We start from the raw sequence: 22,508 nt of genomic DNA, 5'->3' as shown, positions 1-22,508 counted from the left end.
AAAAAAAAATTTCAAAAATAAGATGCATCTTACATTAAGACTACATGCTGTTAGTAGGCCAAAAGAAAACCAGCTGCCTCAATGAAGTTAGATTCTTGCAAAGTACCATCCCTAGCCAAAGCACAATGGGACAATGCAAAACTTTTTATTGGAAGTAGAAATTATGCTAAGTAGAATTAAATTAGGCACTGGTTCAGTACAACTTAAATACCTCATCACTAACAGAAGAGACAAAAAAAAAAAAAAGAAAAATTTTACTACAGAGAAAACAAAGCTTTCTTGATTTCCTAAGTCAAAAGAAAGATTCAGAATTTTAGCAGCTGAATATTCAGTCAGATTTGCTTTCCCCACATGTTTTATGGGAACACCTTTTACGGAATTACTTAGAACAATATCTACTGGACATTTAAAACATATAATTCCCACATTGTAAAATAACATACAGATGACCACACAACTTCTGTGATTTGTTTTAATGTTCAACAGCTTGCACCTAAACATCAGCTTCCTGAATCACTGTACAACTTCAGGTAGCATCACATTAAAGGACTGCACACCTGAATGAAGACGTTGCAGCGGTTAGAAAGATCTTCAGCAAACTTATCCATTCGTTGCTCCTTCGACAAGATAGATTCCATTTTCGTCATCCATGAGCTCACAAAGACATAATATGACTGCATATCTCTGGAGAGGGAAACAAAGCAGCTGGCTCACTTCAAATAAGAAGGGTATGATGATTTTCTTTTCTCTTTCTGAAGCTTAAATCCTTCCAAATACACACGCACACAGACATATTATGTTTTTTATATAAAAATTTTTATATATAAAAATGAAATGTTCAGTCTCCAAAGTAAAAGCTCACTCCATTCCCAAAAGTATCAAAACTTCATGCACTCATTTAAATTTTGCTTCTCTCTAGGTAAGGATTAATCTGTCAATTACATCTGTACAAGCATAATCCAAAAGACAAAAACAGAATTTGTATCTCTTATTCTTTCAAGAGAACAAATGGCCTTCTTAGCAATACACACACTACATTTTAAATTAAAACAGTAAATAAAGCTGCCGGAACATGCTTTTAAAAATTAGACAAATTCGACCTACATCAATTGCTTAATTTTTTTTCCACCGAAGTTTGAACTTTTTAATATACATAATTTGTCATTACAGCAATGCCAGACTGGACTGTAAAACTTGTATTACATAGCATACTTCTCCAGAAGATAATCCGCTCTGATTGCGCTGGTTGTAATTAAACAGAATCTACCTCTAAAACTGCTATTTATTTCATGCTTCAGACCTGTGACACTGCAACACTACTTATTGTAGCAACTATAGTAGGAACACATTCAGGTCATTAATGACATGTCCAAAGTTACACTTTAGAAAGTATATTTTTTAAGGCAATAGCCCAATGATCAAAGGCAATGCAAAAACTTGTAAAAGACGAGAAAAGCAACTACTGGAAGAATTCAAATTAATCTAGATTTGACGACAATGTCCTCAAAGTGTCTAAGAGCACCCAAATCTTTTGTTCAACGTTTCCTGCATCTTCAGAGCTGCAAGACAAGATTGTGCTGCTGCCCAGGGCCAGAAGCAAAGCGGCCATGGAATTGTGCTCCACCCAGGAGCGAAAGCCTGCGAAAGAATTCGGTCAGAGCTCCTGACTCTCACTGGTTTATATCCTAGGTCCACAGGAAGAGCTGGATTGGTAAAGAAGACAGGGCAGGTAGTGAAAGTAACCTGCAAGAGGATCACATCAGCAGTGAATTACTACCCTCTCTTTTTTCAACTCAGTTCTGCCAGCTGGCATGCAAGGCTGGAAGACAGCCGAGGAGGATCTGTGAAATTTAAGCACTTGCTTCTCTTCCACAGGCCATTTTCCACCTCCTTGTTTTGGCTTGCAACACAAACAGAAACCTTAAGCCCTGTTACCTCCCCACGCAGAGCGGCATAATCTTCCCCATAAGGTTGAAAACTCAAAAAAAAATTCCAACTGGTCCTTAAACAGATTTTGGAAAGCATTTAGGGAAAGAAATGACATGCAGAGCACAAGTACCACTGAAAAGGGAAAACTCTCTGCAAGTTAGTCAGCCTACTAGAGACGTACTCTCCATAAACTGACTGAAACCAGAGAGTCCTAATGGAAAATACAGCAACTCAGGTTAATAGACACTGGTTAAAAAAAAATAAGTTAAAAGTGCAGAAATAGAAACAACTGAAACAGTCAAACATTTAGAACCGCCAAGAACTTTGTGATTTTTGGTATTAAAAAAAAAAGACAGGATTTTCTGAAAGCGTAACATGAAAAATACTTGTTTGTGACTGGCACTTTTTCAACAGCACTGTAACACACATAATGCAATGAAATATAACAATTGTTTAACACCACTGAGAAACACTACACAACATGTTAGCGCACTGAACGAATAAAGCCACATGGTTATAAACTATTCGCTGAATAGCACAATGAAGTAATACTTAGCAAACATACTTGGGGAGTGACTGCGCCTTCTGCTGTAGAAAATTCTCTCTTTGCATTTTAACTGTATGAATACTTTTCTTGTCCAGAAGTTTGGCAGCAGCTGGTATCTTCTGAATCAGGAAGTCGTCAGCAAACCATATAATGTTAGCAGTTAGTGTGACGGCTGGTACCTGGAACAAAAAGAGGAAAAAAACAAACAAACAAAACAATGAAGTAGCCATAAGCCTAAGTAATTACAACAAATACCATGCCACTCTGCACAAGGTCACACTTTCTATTTAACAAATATCTGGATTTTATGCCTCTTTTGAACTGTATTAGGCAATTCAGTTTATTTATGCATCACTAGTTTCTACCAAGCATTACGTTCTCATACACACACAAAGTCCACAAAGTACATACACCGCATGCAAAATTGTTACTACTCTCAGTGCTTTTAAACAGTGTTAAATAATTTAATCATTTCTTAATACCAACTGAAAATGAAAAAACCCAACTGCCATTGTACTTAGAGGTATTTGAAAATTCATGTTATATAGCAAAGGTCAAAACCACAAATCATTTATTCAGTCCCACAATACTCAAATCTATAAACTTTTTTTCATCTTTGCTGCTATATATTGGTCTTGAGAAGAAACACTATAATGGTAATTTCAAGTCATTTTACCTCACTGATGACTAAATCTAAAATGAAGTGAGAACACAAGTTTCACATTATCTTAAAAAAAAAAAAAAAAAAGTGAGGGGAAATTATAATGAAGTAGAAAACTATTAGGCCCGCTTCCTGAAACCTTTCAGTAAATTGTGTTTTCTTTCTCCAAGTCTTAGCCATGCTACATTTTAAGAAAAGAATATTATCTACTTCATTATTTTTTTTCCCTCTTAATTATTGACAAGAGTAAAGCATTCACCTTTTTGCAGATATCTAACAATGACTTGTAAAATTTCTTGTCTATGGTCCGAAAAATCTGAAAATGGAGCACAAAGAGGCCGCAGATTCCTACATACTTGTCTCGCTGGTCAATTTCCGAAGGTTCCCCTGCAGAAACACATGCACAAAAAAAGTATTTCTGAAGTCTACTCCCAAACAACATAAAAACTTTTAGAAACAATGAGGTTGGCACAAGAAATATAAGCTGGCATTACCAAGTTTAGCTTCAACATTTGCAAAAATTGTGCGAATGGTATGAGCAAATTCTTCAGCAAACGTGCTATTCTTTGACACAGACACTCCACCATTCATGGAATCAAACTGCTGTTCTATACAGGCCTGAGCAAAAAGAAAAGAAGATACTTTTATAATGTTAATGCCATGAATACTAGACCTCAAAAGAATACTGATTTTGGAAGAGAGAAGAACAATGATCTATATTGTACATCATAAATCCGAATGTACAGTCCTAAGTTAAACATAACTAAAAATCAACATGTTGTGAAATTTCATGTTTTCAGTCTGGTATAAATAATAAAAACCTCTTCTATAGCTAATATTCAGCCATTTTATTTACTTACTTAACATTTCTGTTAAGGGGTATTTTTAAAGAAAACACATGATGCGTTAACGATGAGAATCTAGATGCATATTTACTTTTCTATATTATAATGCATTACTAACTATTAACTAAGCAAGATTAAATGCAATTTATTTGAAGGATGTGGTTCATGAAGTCATAGCATAAAACCCTGAAAACACTGTTTTGTTTTGTTTTTTTAAGTTTTCCAAAAACACATACAAAAATCAAAGCAGGAAAATATGGAGACATTTCATACTTTCTAAATATGTTAGAAAAGTATTTAATGGGATTATATTTCACAATATATTTCAAATGTTTTTGTTTTCATTGGGGGGGGGGGGGAAATTCCTTGAATGAATGCCAGACAAATCCCACTGACATCTCAAATTAAGCATAGCATGAAGTCTTTATATGAACGCAACATTAGAGAAAGTTAAGATGGTAGTTGTCAATAGTGATGTTCTTTGAAAGGAGAAGCTAAACTGCATTTACTGATTTATGTACAATTTCCCTTCTGGAGGCCATTCCAGAGGAAAACCTTCTTCCCCCACCTATGCCAGATGTAACAGTAAGACTTTAATAACAACCCTGTTCAGGCAGCTCTGCTGTGACTAGATTCAGCAGTGCTATCCACTGCCCACAACACCACCATATCCAGTTTCAGTACCTCAGGTACAGACACTTTTCTAAAAGGATGGCTTCTTCTAGGAACATGTATACATTAAATACATTGGAAAAGCAGTAATCCTTCTCATCCATCTGTGCACTTACTTGAATGTTTCAGAAATATCACTAAATCACTGAAGTGATTTCTGATTTTTATGACAGCCGTCTCATATGTTAGGAAATACAGCAAGAGGCCAGACTTAACATACACTTGAAGATTAATATAGCTGTGAGTTAAAATCTCCTCAGTAAAGCAAACCTATCTGGGACTTACATTCTCTACACCTGACCTCTATTAACATTTCTGGTGAAAAAACAGACTCCCAAAACATACACAGTCCTAATGCCAAGTTCTCTGTGTTTCTTTCATTCTGCAAAACAGCGAGCATCAACCACTACCATTCAAAGCCTGGCACAGCTCTAAAACATGAGAAGAGCAAGGAAGAGTCTTGCAATAGAGCATTTTTTATGCATAAATGCAAGAAAGAAATTCACATATTTAAACACTGCTGTATCCAGAACCACCACAACAGCAACAGTTAAAATACTCACAGAAGGTCAAAACCCTATTAAATACCATTCTAGAAATATCTAATATCTCATCTAATATCACAGTTTCCCCTAACGCATTGGGAAACATTTTTTTCATTACCTGAAATATCATTCCATCAAGTAACTGACATTCCAGTTTTAACAGCAACTTTTCAAATGGCTTCAGTTTATCTTCTTGAATCCCAAACTTTGAAGGGTTGTGATGAACAGATTTTAGCAGCCTGTAAGGAAATTTGGGGGGGGGGGGGGGACACCACACACAAAACAATTAGAATATGCTAACAGTTTTTTATCCTGTGTTGTTCTGACGAGTCCTACATTCTGTGGAACATATTATAATTTATTGCCCACATCTGTGCCCAGCAGCAACTCCAACATTAAAAAAAAAAGAAAAAAAAGAAACCCTCTCCCCGCCCCCCAAAAATGCACTAGGTCTCCATAAGTCATTAGCATTTGAATAACTCCTATCTACTGATATTTTTCAATGAAACTGTTATTTCCCATTAATTTAACTACCTATATAATTGTTGACTCTTCAGTTTTACTCGAGTTAGTATTCTTACTCAAGTTTGTAAACTTATCTCCATGGTATATATATCCCCATTGCTCCTCATTGAGGTTCCTGGCAAAATTCTCAAGGCTACAAAAATCCATGCTCCCAAACTGACTTTCTTTGGGGGAAGGGGGGGGAATGCACATTTTCATCTTTTATGTTGTGGGACTACTTTTCACACCTTCAGAGACATACCTCTTGTACATGGTCCAGTGATCTTTCAGAGTGGCATGATTGTCAATTATTTCATCCAGGGTGATTAAAACTGTCAGCAATTCCCCCAGATGCTCATACATTGTCTGTTAAAAAACAAAAAAACAAACAAACAAGAAAAAAGACTGTGTTTATTAAACAATTTATTGCAATGGAGCATGACAGATATAATGTTGAAATGAACTGAAATTTTACCATTTAATAAGAGTTAAATCAGATTTCTTAGTCTGGTAGCTTAAAGATCAAGTATTTTGTGAAGTGACACATGGAACAGGAGCTTGCACGCAGGCCCCACTTTAAGCTCACTAATCTAATTTGACAATGAAGGTAGGATTCCCAAGTTATCTACATGCACATAGCACATATTGCATACAGTATGGGTGCATGCAAACACTTTTAAACTAAGAAAGCTAGACTTTGACACATGTGCAGGTACCAACCCTTTCCACATAAAGGGCAGGAGAAAGCTGATTAACAAAGTAAAACCTTTAAACAAGATCCCAGATTGGAAGTTGTGCTTGAAATTCACTTTCTTGCCACTTTTTCTCAGTATTAATGATTAAGGCATAGATATATCAACATAAGCAAAAGGGCTCCAAATCATTCCTACCTGAAAATGAACTCCTGACGTCTCTATAATTTTTGGTGCATTCCTGTAAACAAAATAAGTATCTTAACATCTTTTTAATCCTTAAAACAGAGGACATTTATCAATTACTTATCAAGGTTTTGGGAATATATTTTCCTTCATTAAAATAGTAACTTTCAGAAAATAAAAGAACTCAAAATATAATTAGGAGTATACTCTATGTGAAATCTGTGTGCTACTATCAAATTTAATAGTGCTTTTTTGAATGCACAATATGCAACTGGATCAAAACACAGATTTCATTCACTGCGCACACATCAGCGATTCCCAGCTAGGCTAACAGCATGTAGCATTTATACAGCCCTTCAGCTGAAAGGTCTGATATCACTTCACACTTTTAACCAAGTGATATCCAGGCTACAACTTGTTCATTCAGCACTGAACAGAAAGTCTTTGTGCAGCAGTGTAAGATAAAAGTAAAAACAACAAATAAAACAGAAAAGGATAGCGTTATCCTATCTGAAAAAAGATCAAGAGCCCTACAATTATATTCTCCTTCAAGAGGATTTTCAGTGACAGTAAGAGCTCCACTTATCTGTGACAAACTATTTTGATAATTGGGCCCTCTTAACTACTATCTCAACCAATAGTGCATTAGTCTGTGGTGCATTGTTCTGGCATTTTTTTCTTATCCTATCATCTAAAGATGCTTACCATGATACAAGCTAGGCCTGCAAGTATCACGAGCAGATTTTAGACAACACATGACAGGGTTGGTTTTCACAAAAGCTAAACCCATCAGACCTCACTAAGCTCAACTTAATGTGTGAAAATCATGGTAATACTGTGAGGAACATATACTAAGATTCACAACATGAAAATAAGCAGCAGTATCGTCCATAGCAGCTGTTATTGAAAGATATAGCATTTCAGACAGTAATTACTTGTTGCTGGTATAGAGAACAGCCAGCTGATGCACTACATTCACCACCACTTCATAACATCGGGTAACAAAGCAAGACAACTCCTGAAAGACAAAAATTAAATAAATAAATAAAATGCATATATATGTATAGACCCTCATCACACACATTATTTCTAAAGCATGAAATGTAAACCGCTGAACTTGTAGCCCAAGCTCCAGGTATCTTTCCTAATCCAAATCAGTGGACAGACCTACAGCAGGATCATGAACATTATCCTAGTAAGTAACTGCTCTAAAAAGGATTTGGGACTACAGTTAAGAAGCAACTGAATACAAACTCCCAGTACAACTTGTATTAAAAAGGGATGAATATGCAGCACGGTCATATAAATAGAAACATAGCAAGGAAGACAGAAATGATTTCACAGTTGCAAACAGCTTCAGCAAGCTACATCCTGAAATACCACGTTTGACACTCAGGACCACATTTTTAAAAGGATATTGAATCTTTGGAGAAGGTACAGACAAGAGTCACCACAAGGAGGTTCAATAGGCTTAAAAGCTTTTACAGCAAGATATTTAAAGAGTTCACCTTATTAAAGACATTAAGAGGTGACTCAACGACAGTGCTCAAGTACCTTCAGAGAGAGAATTCCCGCTAGCAAGTGACTTTTTCGCTTTTTCTCCACTAGATTCAAGAGTTACAACTCTGGAAACGGCAGAGAGACAAATCCAAATTAGAAGTTAACACAGAAGCCTGTACCTACGGTGAGAGTGATTAACCAGTAGAAGACAACTGAGTGGACTGACTTCAAAAAACAAGACTAAACATCTTTAAGAGGTGTGTGTTGACTAAAGCAGAACTTGAGCCCAGTTACACAGTTTAAATAAATAAATAAATAAAAGTCAGTTGTGATAACGTAAAGAACTGATCTTAATTTCTGTAATGGATTTTAACAAGGTGTTCCTTGAGCAATAGAATAAACAAATCTGGATTTTCCTTAAGCACAGTGATATTTGCTCACTAACGTCCCCTATATTCCCATCAGGCAAGTCAGCAGGTGCTCAGTCTGGCCAGTAAGCACACAGATGGCTCCAGACCAGACAGCCTACGCAGGCTAATCAGCCAGGCTGCCGGTCTTGCCAGAAGACTGCAGATAACAGCTGAATTCTGTCTTCCCCTCTGTCCAAAATAGATCTTATTTGGGTTTCTGCCTTCTACTTGTCACCAGTTTGCACAAAACATGGAAGTGTCATTACTTATACTTGTATTCCTCTCTTAAATGCAGCTGAAACCAGCCAACAGACTCCAGAGGAGCAGATTAACAGACAACTGAGATCACATCATTTCCTGGGAGAATGCAGGGGGGTGGGGAGTGGAAAGCAGCCCAGAGAAGTCTAATTTGATTTTATCATCCAGAGATCATTTACAGCTTGTATTTCACTATCTTGGATGTGCAATCAACCAGGGAAATTTCACTTTCTGCTTTTCATCCACTTTAAAATGCTGTTTGGGTCCTAATTCTCTTTCTCTTAAAAAAAAATAAAAAAGAGCCAGAATGAGCTGCCATTTTAAAACCTTCAGGCAACAGTCCAATTCAACAGCACATGCTTATTAGTAGCTACATAGTACAGACAATGGCCATGTTGTCAGACTTCTTCAAATACACTGTATTCTGTAAGATCAAAAGCATCTACCAGAGTTTCATTGCATTATTTATTTTGATAATTTGTCTTTTTAATGTAACTACACACGAAATTTTAGGCTTTTACATCTAGTTAATCAAGCTGTGAATGTTCTCTGGACACCAAGAAACCCTGAACTCAAAAAAGCCAGTAAACCTACAGGTGCACAGTAGCTCTATGAAAGCAACATTTCACCTCTTCTGTAGTTTTCATTCACATTTTCACACTGCCATTAGGGATATGCTTGCAACATTGACTATATCAGTATTTCCCAGCCTCTGGGTAAAGACTACTCCTGACTGGATTTAGAGGAACACAACAATGGAAAAAGAATAGGATCAATATGGAAAAAGACTTCCTCACAGCTTTAGTAATACAAACCTGTTAGCACACTAATCTTCCCTCTGGGGTAACGTGCTGACTTTCCCTTCTTTCCTAACTTGTTCAGCATTGAGCAAGCCATAATTGCACATATACAAAGCAGGCCCACAAGTGAGGCTACTATAGTTTTATTCAGTGTTTACCCTATAAATATACACATCAGTGCATCCCCTATAGATATACATAAATTTGTACTACTGAGTGGGTCTGCAATACAGATATGCTGAAGACATCCAGTCATCCTGTCCTCAGCTTTCATCTGGGGAGTCTCCTAGCAGAAAAAGAGAACATACCTGGGAAAACACAAGTGTACAGTAGCCCTGTCTCAGGACCACTAACAGATCTCTCACTAATATCTGCTCAGTAAGAGTTAGAGAATGAAAGAAGTAAACTGGCAAAGTTGGTAGGACAACAAGCCTGAAAAATGGGGGGGAAGAGGGGAAATCAACAAGATATTCCAAGAATTAACTGCACTTGAGCATGTTGAAAGAGGTTGAAAAGCAATCTCCTATGGCATTTAACCTGTCAGTGACTCAGTAAGTGAGAATTGCCATGCTGGTATAAAACCAGAAGAGTAATTTTAAGCTTTATTAAACAGGATTTTGTTTAAACATTCTAGAAGTTTCCTGCATCTTCTCTATTTTAACATACATACTTCATTACAAGTAAGTTTTGTATGAAAATAAAACAATATTTGGAATACAAGAGTCACTTAAAAACTATACTGAAGGGGGGGGAAAAAAAATTTCCACCATAGGCTGAAACCCAGGAGCACAGGAAATCCTCTGAAGAAACACAGATCCTGTTTTCATGCAAATAACCCTGATAACAACCAAAATGTTTCTGAAAGGAATGTTCTCTGAAAGTTTGAGGCATGAGTAATTTTTTTTCCAAACCCACATTTTAATTTTGCCTCCTCCTATGAGCTAAACAAAGATGTATAAACAAACAATCCATGCCTAATTTTCAATGAAAAACTAAACTTGCCACTCAAAACCATAAAATCAGAGTTCCTTAACCTTGTCAAATGAAACAACCTCAATTATCTTCTCTTGTTGAAGTTTGCTTAGGTAAATTCTAATTTCTTTGAACAATGATTACATACACCATAATTCCATAATTTTACACAAGTATAAACAAAAAAAAAAGCAACAGATGACCAAACCAAGTTAGAGTTCTGCGGTAAGTGAGCTGACTGTGACAGCTCTGCAGGCAAAATGTACCAACATATGAAATAACTACTGCTTTTCAGCGAGATGCAAGCAGGATAGGACAGACAGTTAAATTCGTTTTGCAAATAAGATTAAGATTACAACTGCTATCAAAACCAAAATATACCCTACCTGCAAGAAAGAAACAAATCTTCCCATCTGTATTTGGCAATCTCCCTCCACCATGCTGGAATCTGTGGCTTGAAAGACAAAGATTTGTCACTACTTTCAAAAGGCTATGTTAGACCTATTCACTTCACTGTGCAGCTTGCTCTCCAAGTTATTTTTTATAATACAACTGGAACACATTATTATAAGGCAATGTATCCCTGATGGGAGCCTTATAAGTTTTCATTTTGCTTTCTTAAGCCAGACTTATTTTTGAAGTTTCTGTCTCAATATAAATTATATTGTGTATAAGCCACACACAAAGCAGGGAAAAAAGGTCTCCATCACATGAAAGAAAATAAAAAAATTACAGAATGCAATTCTTGACAGGCATGTATTTTATGCAACCTCATATCAATGTTTCCATTAATAAAAGCCTGCAAAAGTACTAGGTATTTATGTTGCAAGGAAGGTCTAGCAATATGGTTATTTATTGAAACAAGATGCTGCAATCATTAATCATTGGAAAAAGCTGTGTAGCATATGATTTCTTCAAAAAATTGATTTTCCTTTTCTATATACTATCCAGCACCATGGTACTGGTTCATCACAATGTCTTCAAAGCATTACTATATGACAAAATATACTAACAGGATACTAGGGGTTACAATAACTACATCATTAATGTAGAATTCTTTCAGACAGCTGTAGTGATTGTATACCATTGACAAAATACAGTCTTTTTAATATGAGGACAGTTTAATGCTATAGACTTAAGGTTTTTCTATTGAGTCACTCTGTGTAAAAATGGCTTACAATTGCAAACTTATCTGCATAAGAAATTACCTCACATTAGAGAAAAGCAGCTTCCTGTTTCTATACTTCATCTCATTCTATAGAAGGAAACTCCTAAGTTTTATTTAGTTTTAGATTTCTGGTTTTTTGCTTTGTAAAAATGTTTCTTTAGAGCAGTCAGAGACTAAAGAAACCTCCACACTTCTGTAAGATAAAGCTTCAACACAAAAATCCTAAATACTATATCCTTCCCCTTCATGTGTTATTTAACTTTTACTCTATTGAGTTTAGTGGATGTCCAAAACCAAATATAACTCGACCTCAAGTTCCTAGGCCAGCCCTAGCCACTGTAAGGACACAATGAAGAAGTGTTTTGCATGTATAGAGTGGGCAAAGGCCAGCAAAATATTTCTCTGTTTAATTGAGCCAGTGACTTTGCTAGCTGTTCTGAACTAAGTAAGCTTGGTAGAAGTTGCAAAGAAGGATTTGGGAGCAGAGAACATCATTTCTGCACCCCCATCTAATCCACAGAAGGCTGACATCTCGTTTACTGCCATTCTTAACCATTCCCTGATGAACACCAAGCAGGAACAAATTGCAGCAACAAGATAATATATTATAGCAGCAACAACCTGTCTTTTATCATGCTAGAAATGCAGAGAAGTTTTGAGTGATTCCCTGTCTATTGCCTTGGGAGCATATCACTTTCTTTTCAGATATTTGTGAGAATCTGCTTAAATACAAACAAACAGGAAAAAAAAAACCACTTTTTTGAGGTTTCTTAACTGAACCACAATAGTCATCTTATGTAGTACTTAAAGTATGTTAAACAGTCTCTGTCTCAAAGATTTCACATTCCCCAATAGTTCTGTCACATCTAAGGCTCTTGAAAAGCTTTGCAAAGTACTTTTGCAAGACTGCTCTGAAGGAGCATTCCTTTCCTTTCTCCCACATTTCTCAAACAGAAAACAGTTAGGTGGCCCATCCCTAAATCAAGTCAACAGTACAATCAGACCTCATGACTAAGATCTGTGCTCATTCCCAGACTAACATCCTTTAAGAAAGCACTTAAGACCAACCCTTCAGAGGGGTTACCAGTGTAATTCTATGACAAAAAGTAGTTTTCATCTAAAGCGTGCTCTCGTGATTTGTCAACTAGACTGACCTACAATCATTTATATCCCTGTATGTCACAGTCTAAACAGCAGCAAGAGTAATATTACCTGCACTTTAAGGGCAGAAGATTACATTAATATATTGGAACAACTATGATCCCATGAGTAAAGTGCACAGGACTGTTATAAAACAATAAATTTTTAATTTGTAAGCAATAAAACAATAAAAACCTGAATAAATACCTTGCACTAAGGTATCAAAGCAAAATCTAGTTCCAGTAAGAAATAGGTTGTTTTAGGATAATGTATTTACATGCAAAAGAATAGGTGATCAATGCCATACTTTGAAAAATAGCTGCTACAGTACATAAACTCAGGTTTCTGTAAACTATACATTAAGTATAATGACATTAAAAAAAGAAGCCAAAATGTTTTACAAAAGTCATCACAACAAACTTCAGAAGCACTGCTTTTACATCTCATGCATTTTCTCAGTATCTTTACTTAAAGGCCATCTGTCTGAAAAAATATGTCAGACCCTACTTCTCATGTAAATAAGGTTGCAATGTATGTCCTATTAATATAACAATACTTACTGCAGATAATGGAGCTTTAAAGATAAAATCTTAATGCTGTCTCAGAACAGTTACAAGACACTAATGTATTGCTCTATAACCTCGAAGTCCATTCTTTGGCATTCACCAGCCAAAAATATAATGAAAGGATATACATCTATTATAGGATTACACATACTGTAGCTTTTAATATAACCTGAAGTAATAACATAAAATTACAAACTTTTACAGTAAAGGGAACTACTTACCTCCTTCTCCATAAAACAAGAGGCCATTATAAAATTTAGTTTCTGCCTAACAACAAAAGCAGAAATTTGTTTTTTAATAAATAGGATATATACAAACACGCTATAAAAATTATTCAGACATTGTATCTTGTTTCTTTATCATGACAGAACAAATCTACATATCAGCTTGCCAATCAAACATTTTCACACAGCAATAAAAGACAGCTGAATTTACCTCATACTTTAATTTCTTGATTTCACAGCAAAGGGCAGCATAAACAGTTATTACTTTGTTCAGAACCTAGACTCAAAGGGGGGGGGAAAAACAAACAAAAAACATAGATTACACTTACAAGACTACAGCAAGTAAACACCTGGTATAGCATTTCTCATGTTTAGAGGGCTTTGTCTTAGCTAGAATAACTCCAATCATCTTTTACATTTAAGTATAAAGCACCTACCTTGTTTTCTGTCTTTATGAGCTCCAGCAGAGAAGACTGTTCATATGGCAAAAGCTACAATTTAATAAAAATAAAAATAAATAAAACAAAAACCAAAACACACACTTTAGAAAATATTGGTCAAAAATACATTTATCCAGCTAGGTAAGTATCTTTTTTTTTTTTTCCTTCAGTTTAACCTCAAATGAGGTCAGTAATAAGAGGGCAACAACTGCACAATAATGACAACCTATGCTGCAAGAAATCTTCATTTTTTGCATATAAAAGGAAATACCTTCCTCTTCACTGACGGCAGAAAGGGAAATAACTAGATATACTACATAGCATTTATGGTAATTTACTTACAGGAATTGTAAAGCAAAAGTATGGTCATTATGAAGTATGCAGAAAAGCAGCTCAGGAAACCTAAAACACAAACTAAAAATCCCAAATGCAGGAAATGGGAAGCATGGTGCATATCTGCCTGCAGGCACTAAAATTTTGTACTTGAATCAGACATGAGACCGACTACTTCATACACATGTAGCACTGTAGTGGCCCTGCAAAAAATTTGAAAAGTTGGAGGAATGTTTTGACCCACTGTATCTTCTGGATAGACAAGTTCTATATGGGAACAAAAGCTAAAAGTGCTTTTGAATAATGCCTACAAGTTCAGTGACAAAAAAAAAACAACACAAAACAAAAAAACCAAATGTGTTCCACAGAGGACAGGAAATTTCTGACGAAGGAAATAACCACCTCTAGAGGACAGAAAATACTGTGTAATTTTTTTCTCTAAAAAAGAAAAGAAAGTCAAGGCCATTACATCAAAACATAATTAAAAATACACATACTGTTCACTTTGCAGTTATACAGCTATTAGGGAGATCTTCTGGGAAAACACGCACACACAAACACGCACACACAAACACGCACACACAAACACGCACNAAACACGCACACACAAACACGCACACACAAACACGCACACACAAACACGCACGAAGCTTGCAGGTATCAGGCTTCCCAAGACACTAAGAATTGTAAATTCATTTAACTTTCACTGGCATACAAAAAGACAGGAAAAAGAATAACCTGAAAACATCATCTCTGGTGATAAGCACCAATTTATTAGTTATTTGATAATTAAAAGTGTTTTAGACAGGTTTCTCAAACACAAAATCAAAATCTTAAGAGCACAAATGCATGCAGCTTTTACTTTTCAGGTTTTGAAGGAAAGCAGGAATAAGGAACATAACAATTTCACTGTATATTAAATATATGAAGACCTTTAACGCAATGGGATCAAGACTGAAGTCCCAAACATCTCCAACAGAGTCATCCAAAGCATCCTCAATTCTCTTCAGTTGAGACGCATACTCCTCAAGAAATTTTCCATAATTCTTCAACTGCACTTCAGCATGGATTTCTGAGAATCGATAACATTTGTACCATTTTAGAGAAAGCTCAGTAAACTGCAATATCCTAAAATTTATTTTAAAATATTTAATCTGTTCCTATTTAGTTTGCAGTACTATATTCCTTATTGTGCTTAAGTTTTTTTGGTTATTAAACCAATGCAGTTGTATTAAGTTCTTATTTATTTAAAAAACATCATAAAGCTCAATGTCAGTTTAAAAGGAATCCAAATATTATTTGATAAGAGTACCAAACCAAGAGGTTTTACAGAAACAATTATTTTTTAATTTACACATCTTCAGACTGAGATCTTAAGCCTAACTATCACATCAAGACGTTGTGCAAAGAAGGGACTGGACAAATCATAACACAGCAGTTGATTTTACCCATTAATTGATCCAGTGCATATACAATTATATTAGAACTTTGAGGCAATAGGTCTAATCATTTTGGCCTGAGTAGCAGTTATATTAATAGCAATCCTCTTTCACTCCCTCCCTGCCACCTCTCAGTAAGTCATTAGGGCACTACACTGGACAATTATGGTTTTCAATCATTCCCTCACTTTCAAACTCAATTTCTTCAAACAGAACTATTCTTTTGCTTAGCACCTGGATGTTCAAATGAAGAACTGCCCTGTTACTGTTAGCAGGTTATAATGTTCGAACAACATTCAGCTGGTCAAATACCAAGGACAGTGGCATCAATTAGTAAAGTAAGCCTATGACTACATGCAAGTTTCATTCACTCAGTCCTATCTTTTTTTCTTTCACACATTGAGAAAGAAAATAAACAATTACTAACTTAGTTGGATAATCTGGAGTATGGAGACAATGATCACAGCTCAAAGCTTTCTTGTTCAGTCAGGAAGTACAATTTTTTTTTTTACGTGAAGATTAAAGTGTCCTCCCCATAATTAAACTATGCACCTAACAGTTTAGGATTGTCTTATTTGCTGAAAATAGGAATATCTTAAAAAAAAAAAAATTATTGAGAGGGAATATGAGGAAGCTATAAGTAAGCTGAATAACTGAAGTCTGCCTAAACAGGATGTCAACTCTGCAGGTGGGGTTCTTTAAATTTAGTTAGCAGTATATGTGCTCTTTTCACATTTCACTGAGTAGGCTGCTCTGAAAAGTTTAAAAACTTAGATGAGTACAAGGTTAAACAAGAAGAATAAAACAATGAGTTGCCAATAGTTCAGTCAAATGATAGTTAATGGTTACTTTAGAGGAAGCACACTGTCAAATCGATTGTTCTTCAGACATTTTTTGGAGGAAGAGAAGATATTTGACTGGGACACTTCACCAGGTATAAGGGGAGGAATGGATGAGGATACATAAACAGGCAAAGATGAGAAGGATTGCGTACAGCAAAGTTGAGATTGAGAAGGAGAAATGACTGCAGTGAAGAGTAAGCATTCCTGAACTAACACTAAGACGCTACTTTGAAGTCAGCAGCAGTGCCAACCACAGGGGGACATGGATTGCACAACCTATCCAAGAAGCGGGATAAACTATCCCATGCTAATTTCTGCATTAGTACCATCAGGTTCTACCTGTACCTGCAGCCTAGACACCTGCACAGACATCGTTAAAACGAGGAGAGCGAATGTCACCTAACGAGTAAGAAGCAAGCGAAGTAAAAGCTCTCCATCAGCAGTATGCAGTCAAAAACACTGATGTGGAGCCCTTGTGGTACAGCATCTTGCTATTCTCTTCGATCCAATTCATCTTGTCTCCCAGATTCCTCAGAGGGTAATTCCAATGCATCTTCTGGAAGCTCTGCCGCAGAAAACTAGTAAAATACTGATGGATGCTATTCAGAGCCCTGCAGGATGGAGTTTAACCAGCATGTCAGCTTCAGTACTTTACTGTTATAAAATTCAGTTCTGTTGAGCATGGAGACTTACAGAGGCATGCTGCAGTATTGCCCAACCCCAGCTCCTCCCTTCACACAAAAGACAAACTAAGAGCAGAGAAACTGAAAGAGATATCAGGGCTTTATAAGAGGAACAGGAAAACTACTGAATTGTGCAAGAGCAGGAACTGGCCACTCCTGTTCAAATCAACTGCCCACGAAGCAAGTGGCACCTCTCAAACCAAATTCTGCAGCAGCACTCTGCTGGACACCCAAGTCCTGTCACCCTTCCCAGCAGCCAAGTGATGGATTTAAACAACAGTGCTATTGCTCAGCAGAACTGACATCTCCAAAGAGGTGACTGCGGAAAGCTGTTAACCTACCACCTCCAACTGATCATATAAAATAAGAAAGAGGTGTGAATAATTTCTCACAGAGAGACAAGAGTATGAAAGCTATTGGCTACCCAGATGTAGGCAGGGTTGAACTGATAAAACATGACTGGGAGGTGGGGCAACTTTTCACAAAGATGCAGAAAATCTTTTCCTAAGTAAACTAGATCTCAGAGAAAGAAAAGGGAATCCCAGAATGCAGAAGTTTGCTTTTCCTTCCAGAGAGTAGACAAGTCCTACTTCATACAACATGATGTATTTACAGTAAAGTCAGATTTAGTTTCCCCTCAGGTGATAAGATGAAAGTATCATAATTTGAGCAACGTTAGATATCTAAGTTGTACAGATTCCCCAACTTCATCTTATTTTATGAAATCAGCAATATTAATATTCAGTGGATGTACTGCTACAGCAAGATTTGCTAATGCTATGCCCATACATATCTAGGACAGGGATCCAACAAACTGGACTTATGTAGTACCTTTTTTCTCAATTTAGAGCATAATTGCTAATGATACAGGTCACAGTCACTGGAATTTTCTTTGGCTCTTCCCTTAAAAGTTGCATAGTGTTCTCAACAGAAGACCAGCCTGTTTGTTCACTGTCAAGATAGCTGTAATGGAACATATTAGGTCATGCAAAGTTCTCTGAACTGCATTTAATGTCACTGTCAAAGCTGCAGAGATTTGGCATTTCCAGTAAAAGCTACATTTTGCATTCCATGGCTAGAGAACAGATAAACTCACTACGGCTTTAGTTTCTACTGAAAGTCAGTTAAAATGAATATGGCATGAACTGTATCATCTCTTGGAATAACACTATATGTGAAACAGTTGGTCCATAAGTGACATATTTGCACAGCAACACCTGGTGTAAGTAGTTTGGCACAGTTCAAGATACAGTGCATATTACAGTGTAACAACTGTACACATTCCTGGTTTAGAAAGTAGGTCACCTCTACACACCGAGAAAAACGTGGATTTTGACAGGCACAGAAACCTGCTGACAGAGTTAAGCATCGCATGCTCTTATTTATTTATTTTTAAAGGTGAAATTGCAAGTGACTGCCCAAGACATGAAGCCTCGGCCAAGGGAAACCTCATACAACTAACTTATCTCGGTATCTNGGGGGGGGGGGGAGTTGCAAAATTTTCTTGGGCTACCAGATATGTTGGGGGAAGCAAAGAAACCCTGTTCACGCAGGAGAAGAAAGTCGTGCAGATCTGCCTGCCCTCTCCCTCGCAACGCTGGGGGCCCTGGGGGGGGGGGGACTCCCCAGAAGGGAGGAAGGGGAGGAACAGCCGTTCCCCCAACCCCAGACCTCTACGGAAAGGGTGCGAGAAGCAAAAAGGGCCACCGCCACAACCGCCCCGCAGCCCGCCCTGCGGAGGAGCAGCTGTTGGGGCGGCGGCCGGCCCCAGGCCGGGTCCGTGAGGGAAGCGGAGGGGGGGCGGCTGACCCCGCTCAGCTCCCCCGCCCCGCCCAGCCTAGCCTAGCCCTGCCGTCTCCCCCCGCGCGGGGCCGGGACAGCAGCGGAGTCCCCTCAGCCCGCGCCCCCGCTCTCCCCCGGCGGCCGTTAACGCCCGCAGCTCCCCCTCCCCCCACCGCGCGCCGCGCCGCGCCCCTCCCCCCGCGCGCGCTCACTCTGCGAGCCGTCGTCGAGGCGGTCGAACTCCCAGTCCGGGGAGAGGGTCTCCAGCGCCATCGCCGCCGCGAGCGCCCCAGCAGCAGCAGCAGCGGCTCCCCCTCTCCTCTCCTCTCCCCTCCTGACTCAGAGACACGGGACTTCCTGCCCCGCCGCCGCGCCGCACTCTGGGAAATGGAGTCCGCGGAGGGCGCGGCGCGGCGGCGGCGCGTCTGGTGGCAGCCGGGGCCCCGGCAGGGCCCGGCCACCCTGCAAAAACCGGCCCGGCACCGAAAGCTGTAGCCGCCTCTCGATGTCGAGGCCGATATCGGTTGATGCCAGGCAAGGGAACAACAACCTGAGACTGAAAGCTATAGCTCCATCTGGAGATGGAGAGGTATTGATGCCTGTTGATGGATGGATCGATATCGATCYTTATTGATAGGGATGGAAACCAACAGGCATCGATGGCTCTCAGCATTAAGAGGTGTCAATGCCTATGGATAGGGTTCAAGATCAATTGTTACTGATACCTGTCGATATCAATCCCTATCAATAGGGATGGAAATTGACAGGCATCAACGCCTCTCGATAGCAAGAGGTATTGATGTCAGTCACTGCCGAGCAATAGCAAAATCGGCCCAAGACCGAAAGCCATAGATGCTTCCCGAGGTCGAGAGGTCTTGATCCCTACTGATGGGTGTGGAAGTCAACCGAGCTGTGCCACCTGGCACATCAGCAATTGCACAGGGGCAACAGCAGCAAAATTAGCATCACCAGTGAGTGATGCGTCAGTAACTGCAGGAGCATCCATAAAAGCTAGTTCTGTAATGACAGCATGTCTTGAAGTAGCGCCTGCTATAATTATTTTTTGGAGAAAAGGACTCCATATTTTGGAATCTATTAATCGTAAAGGTCTTTCTAGGGAAGAGAGATCTGGTTGGCTGGTTTATTCTTGTATATGAGTTTTTACCCCATTAAAGTACCTTCTAAGAGACTCACCTGGGAAAGAAGAGATCAGAATTAATTTTATGGAAAATTACATAAACAATCAGAATTTGGGATAACTTTTTTTTTAGGGGAGAGAACTCTGTTTTGGTCAATGCTGTTAAATAATCATAGTATAAATGTGTCTCCTCCACTCATTGGCCTCTGTGCAAACTCCAGCTGTTCATACTTGTTTTTTTAAGTCCCTACAAGTTTAAAAGCTTAATTGTGCAGGATGATGACAACTGACAGTGAATACAAGTACTTCTAAAGATATGGTAAGTACGAACAGAATGGAACCACAATTTATACTGGACTTTAGGGATCACATTCTGTCTGCAGTCATGTACATATAGCTTTCATTGAACTCAGCAGAGCTGCTGTACGTGTGTTCAAAGCCCAGATGTGTCTTTCAATTTCGAAAAATAAAATAATAGAAAACTGTTCTCTACAATCCCTATTTTCTTCCTTTGAAGCAAAATATTGGTTCTTCTGACTATGGAAAGCTGCACACGAACAGAGGCTGTTACACTGCTTAAAAAGTAGTCACCAGGAATTTTGTCACCTGTCTCAGAAAAACGTCTCCTTGAATTCTGCAGGACAGTACAAGGGATAAACTACAGACCTGGCACTCTTGCAGGGCCTGCCCTCACCAGCACATGAGCTGAATTTGTAAAGAGTAAAATACTGTAGGGTTGCTTGTTGCAAGAATGTGAGATCAACAAAACTGAGGACGGTGTAACCCAACTGGTTGGTTTTCACAAGAGCCACACTGAAGAGTGTGCTGTGATCCCCGCAACATAAACTGGTGTAAGCCTTATTCTGAATATGGAAAAAGAAAATTACTTTACAATAAAATGTATTGAAATGATGCATTTTTTAAAAAGAGTAGCAGGAAGCTAAGTGACTAACTTAAAAATCACAGTTAAACTCAAACAGCTACACCAGCTAAGCTTCACACGGTCATTCATGATGCAGTTTTAAATGACTTCTTGTTGTTTTTCCTTTGATTCACTAGGTGGCAGTGGTTGGTTACACTGAGGTTTTTGAGGTCAGTTCTAGACGCCGCTAGAATTTCGATTTCCTCTGAAAGTCTGACTTAGACTTTATCCAGAAGCTGATTGCTTTTTGTGACAGCAAGTCTGGCTTAACTGTATTGATAAATGGACTGTACTGACTTATCAGTGGCTTTATGCTGTTTGCTCATGTGAAATTATTTACAGATTTTATGGGCATCATTTCTGAAAGTCGGTTGACATTTATGGCTGTCATTTGCACCAGGAAGTTTTTATTTGGTACAAACTTAGAGGAAGTTGCTAAGATTGCTAAAAGATTTGTTAATATCTTCAGAAAATACAGTAGTCGAAAAAGTCTTCAGGCTTTAACACAGTGATTTTTGGTAATTTTGAATATTAGTGAAGAAGGGCCCAGTTGAGAAAGCAATCATTGTCCTATTATTTTCTCTAGGCAAGACCAAAATGATCACGAGTTTAAAATTTCGTATTGGACTTTCACATGGACTATGTCTCACATAAATATGTTCCTGACTAAATTACTTTTTATACTAGGGTACTGGAAGGGGCAGGTGGATGCTGCATTAGAGAATGAAGTCCAAAATACAGTTAATTTGATACTGTGGCTGTTTTCTTTATGGGGTGTAGTGGCTCACTATCTATGGATTTGTAACTCAAAACAGAGGTTTGAGTGTTAAGCATCTTTCTCCCTTTGAAGTTACCAGTTGGAAAGACCATGCAACATTGGTCAATACATTTATTTGGTATTTTTAAACAGTAATCTAATGATGTTCAAAAGCCTGGTGGAAACTTTAACACAGCATTCAAACAGGAGCCATTTTTTGAAGAGCTGGTAAAGAGTGTCCAGAGCAAAAATTGCTTCTAGTGTATATTCAGGCAAAGCTCCATCAAAACTGATAGAACTATACTTACTTATAGGAGAAAGAATTTGGCTTGCTGGATCTGCAGGAAACCAGTTATGCAGTATGTTCTTTGTCTGGGGAACACTTAATGCTCAGCTCTCTGAATATTTTAAATAAAATAAAATTCTTGCTCAAAGCTTTTGTGGCAGGATTCCCAGAAAGGATTCACTACCTGAGACTCATTCTTTGCTCATTCTTTGCAACTTTGATCCACAAAGCTAACACCAATTTTTGCAGAAGTCGTTTCCGTTCTAT

General features: G+C 38.0%; 1 protein-coding gene across 5 annotated transcripts in view; it reads right to left on the bottom strand.

The window, feature by feature from the left end:
* WASHC4 (WASH complex subunit 4) overlaps window positions 1-19,490 on the bottom strand; it is a 51,428-nt gene extending 31,938 nt beyond the window's left edge. For 4 of the 5 annotated variants that reach the window (XM_026056792.1, XM_026056791.1, XM_026056793.1 and 1 more), the window contains exons 1-14: window positions 19,351-19,490; window positions 15,325-15,464; window positions 14,057-14,110; window positions 13,831-13,896; window positions 13,617-13,662; window positions 10,908-10,975; window positions 7,517-7,599; window positions 6,594-6,636; window positions 5,966-6,069; window positions 5,318-5,438; window positions 3,632-3,755; window positions 3,397-3,524; window positions 2,495-2,655; window positions 558-684 (exon numbers count right to left, since the gene is read on the bottom strand). In XM_026056792.1, the coding sequence (XP_025912577.1) occupies window positions 558-684; window positions 2,495-2,655; window positions 3,397-3,524; window positions 3,632-3,755; window positions 5,318-5,438; window positions 5,966-6,069; window positions 6,594-6,636; window positions 7,517-7,599; window positions 10,908-10,975; window positions 13,617-13,662; window positions 13,831-13,896; window positions 14,057-14,110; window positions 15,325-15,464; window positions 19,351-19,411 (1,326 nt within the window). In that variant the 5' untranslated portion in view covers window positions 19,412-19,490. Of the gene's footprint in view, window positions 1-557; window positions 685-2,494; window positions 2,656-3,396; window positions 3,525-3,631; window positions 3,756-5,317; window positions 5,439-5,965; window positions 6,070-6,593; window positions 6,637-7,516; window positions 7,600-10,907; window positions 10,976-13,616; window positions 13,663-13,830; window positions 13,899-14,056; window positions 14,111-15,324; window positions 15,465-19,350 lie in introns of those variants that run through there. The other variant, XM_026056795.1, reaches the window with a different exon arrangement.
* Window positions 19,491-22,508: the final 3,018 nt, after the last annotated feature.

The sequence above is a fragment of the Apteryx rowi genome, unplaced genomic scaffold (genome assembly GCF_003343035.1).
Source record: "Apteryx rowi isolate R43461 unplaced genomic scaffold, aptRow1 scaffold_133, whole genome shotgun sequence".
NCBI lineage: Eukaryota > Metazoa > Chordata > Aves > Apterygiformes > Apterygidae > Apteryx > Apteryx rowi.
This window is presented reverse-complemented; position numbering and strand designations above follow the sequence as displayed.